The sequence below is a fragment of the Rhagoletis zephyria genome, unplaced genomic scaffold (assembly GCF_001687245.7).
Source record: "Rhagoletis zephyria isolate East Lansing unplaced genomic scaffold, Rhagoletis_zephyria_1.1 Rzeph_scaffold_36605, whole genome shotgun sequence".
NCBI classification, from domain to species: domain Eukaryota; kingdom Metazoa; phylum Arthropoda; class Insecta; order Diptera; family Tephritidae; genus Rhagoletis; species Rhagoletis zephyria.
In genome coordinates this window covers 1-2,205 of record NW_016193660.1, presented here as the reverse complement: position 1 = coordinate 2,205, position 2,205 = coordinate 1, and the positions used below count along the sequence as shown (strand labels likewise).

The 2,205-nt window shown below is 37.4% G+C and overlaps 1 protein-coding gene across 1 annotated transcript; it reads right to left on the bottom strand.

The window, feature by feature from the left end:
- Positions 1-259: 259 nt before the first annotated feature.
- On the bottom strand, positions 260-2,202 carry LOC108354509 (hexokinase-2-like; the record flags this gene model as incomplete). Its single annotated transcript, XM_017605688.1, has 2 exons — positions 260-957; positions 1,918-2,202. Coding segments are annotated over 2 exons (818 nt in total), but the record flags the coding sequence as incomplete, so codon positions are not given.
- Between the last annotated feature and the right edge of the window lie 3 nt (positions 2,203-2,205).

Here is a 2,205-nt window from a genome sequence, read left to right as displayed (position 1 = left end):
ATTTTCAGTTGAGCATCAGCAACAAAGCTACAGGAGAGCAACAAGGTTGCAATTTTGTGATAATTATTAGGTAGCTCGATTGCACACGTTTTTATTTCGAGCTTCAAACCAAGGCAGTTAAAACCAATAATCGAGCGCATAATTATAAGGCTTTTTTAAGCCGCTGGAATTGTTGCAATTATTATATCTCTTTTTCTAAATAACAAACAAACCAATGGATTTTCATTGAAATTATTTATTTTGTAATTATTTAGTCACATTGTAATGTATTTTTTGCAGCTTTAAGCTAGCCTTTAAATTTTAATAGTTATTTGATTCTTTATCCAACTGCTATATCCTTCAAACGCTTGTAATTTGAATCGAATCCCCTTGAAATGTAAAAAACCGACTTTTTTAAGACATCATTGAAATTTCCTGCTGTAATTCATTTTAGTCTCGTTTTATCCATATAATCTCTGTACACAACAGCACCCACTAATGCCGCACCACGTCCCGAACCATCTTCGGAAAGCATAATATCATATCTATAGTCCTTTTCAACGAATTTGTCCAACGTTTCACGCATGTAGCCATCCAGGTTCGGATGACAGCGATAAACAGAACCATCTACGCCTATGATGGAGAAGCTTTCGCCCACTTTGTTTACTAAAGCGCCCAGCGTTACGCCCAACATGTTGCCACAACGTTTCACAACAACATCGCAAATATATTTGAATTTCATACAATCTTTAGGATCTGGATCATTCAAATTGAAGACTTGTTTAAAAACATTCTTTACGACTGGCCAATCATCACCTTTGTCGTTGGCAACTTCAGATAGAACCTTGGATTCGATGCAATGTGGCCTTTTCGTCAAGATATCGGTGATATGTTTGCGAAGTTTACACTGAGAGAAAACCAAGTTCTCTTTAACGGCGCGCATCATAATCAAACGTACCAATTCGCCCAGGTACATGCCTGAAAATAATATAAACGAAAGAAATAAGGGTGTGATTTGCAAAACCGCCCATCGACCAATTTCAAAACCGCCTATCTTACGGAACTAAACAAGAGAGAGCGAAAAAATTGGTTTCCTTTGAAGGCATTGTATTGTTAGGCGATATTTTCTCTAGCTGTTATTTTACAAATCTGTTGTTTTAATAACGATTTCATGATTTTTATGCATAAATATCAATGCCTGGAGTGCAAGGGTTACCAAATCTCCTTTTTGCTACCATGGCGATTTAGGCGGTTTTGCAACTGGTCGATGGGCGGTTTTGCAAAAACATCGGGGAGTTATATTAAAAAACGTGCTCTACAAAAGCGCACTTCAGTTTCTCTCTATGATTTCTTGAACCGCCTTAAAATAGGTCCCTATTTTAACATTTTGTGTCTGCCATCTTCATTGTGATATTTTTATCGACATAGTTATCTTTACAGTTACTTTTATATTTACCGATAATCTTCCCTTACCACCATCCTTATTTTTACCGTTATCAAAAATTTAATTGTTAAGGCGCTATTATGCATGAGCCAGCAGCAGTTTGGGCGACTTCAACATCTAACCAAACAATCGACTACAAAAGAGCAGAACAAGACCTTTGTACATACAAAAGCCAAACTTTTACAACATAGTACCACATTTGATTAACCTGGCATCGTAAGGTCATTAATCCTTACCAAACAACAGAACCGTCGTTAAGGTTCTAAAAGCTCAAAAAAGGCGCTATTAGTCAACGACGTAGCGTAAACGTACGTAGCAATATATAATCCGGATATCCGGTTAATATCTGTTCATTTTGTTATCGGTCATGCGGATCTTTTAATCAGAAATTCGATTATGTGGCTGTTTAAAAAATCCGGATACAACACCCATTCCTAATATTTACATATGTATGTATATATGTATGTCCAAAAGCCTTCCTGCACCTTACTTACCTGCTACCATTTTTTCGTAAATCTGTGCGCCAGGATTCAGCGAATTTTTATCGACGACCCTATCGTACTCGGTATACAAATGATCAAGGCCTCCTTTCTCGCCAAACGCGCCCCACTCCACATTTATAATGATCTTCGGTTTGTCCTTGTATTTCGCATCTAAACGCTCACAATTTTCCACTTTTTCCGTATAGCAGGCATTACAACCAGTTCCAACAATCAAACCTATATTACAACCGGGATTGCGATGGGCGCAAGACATTTGTGTACCAGTAGTGTCATTCAATA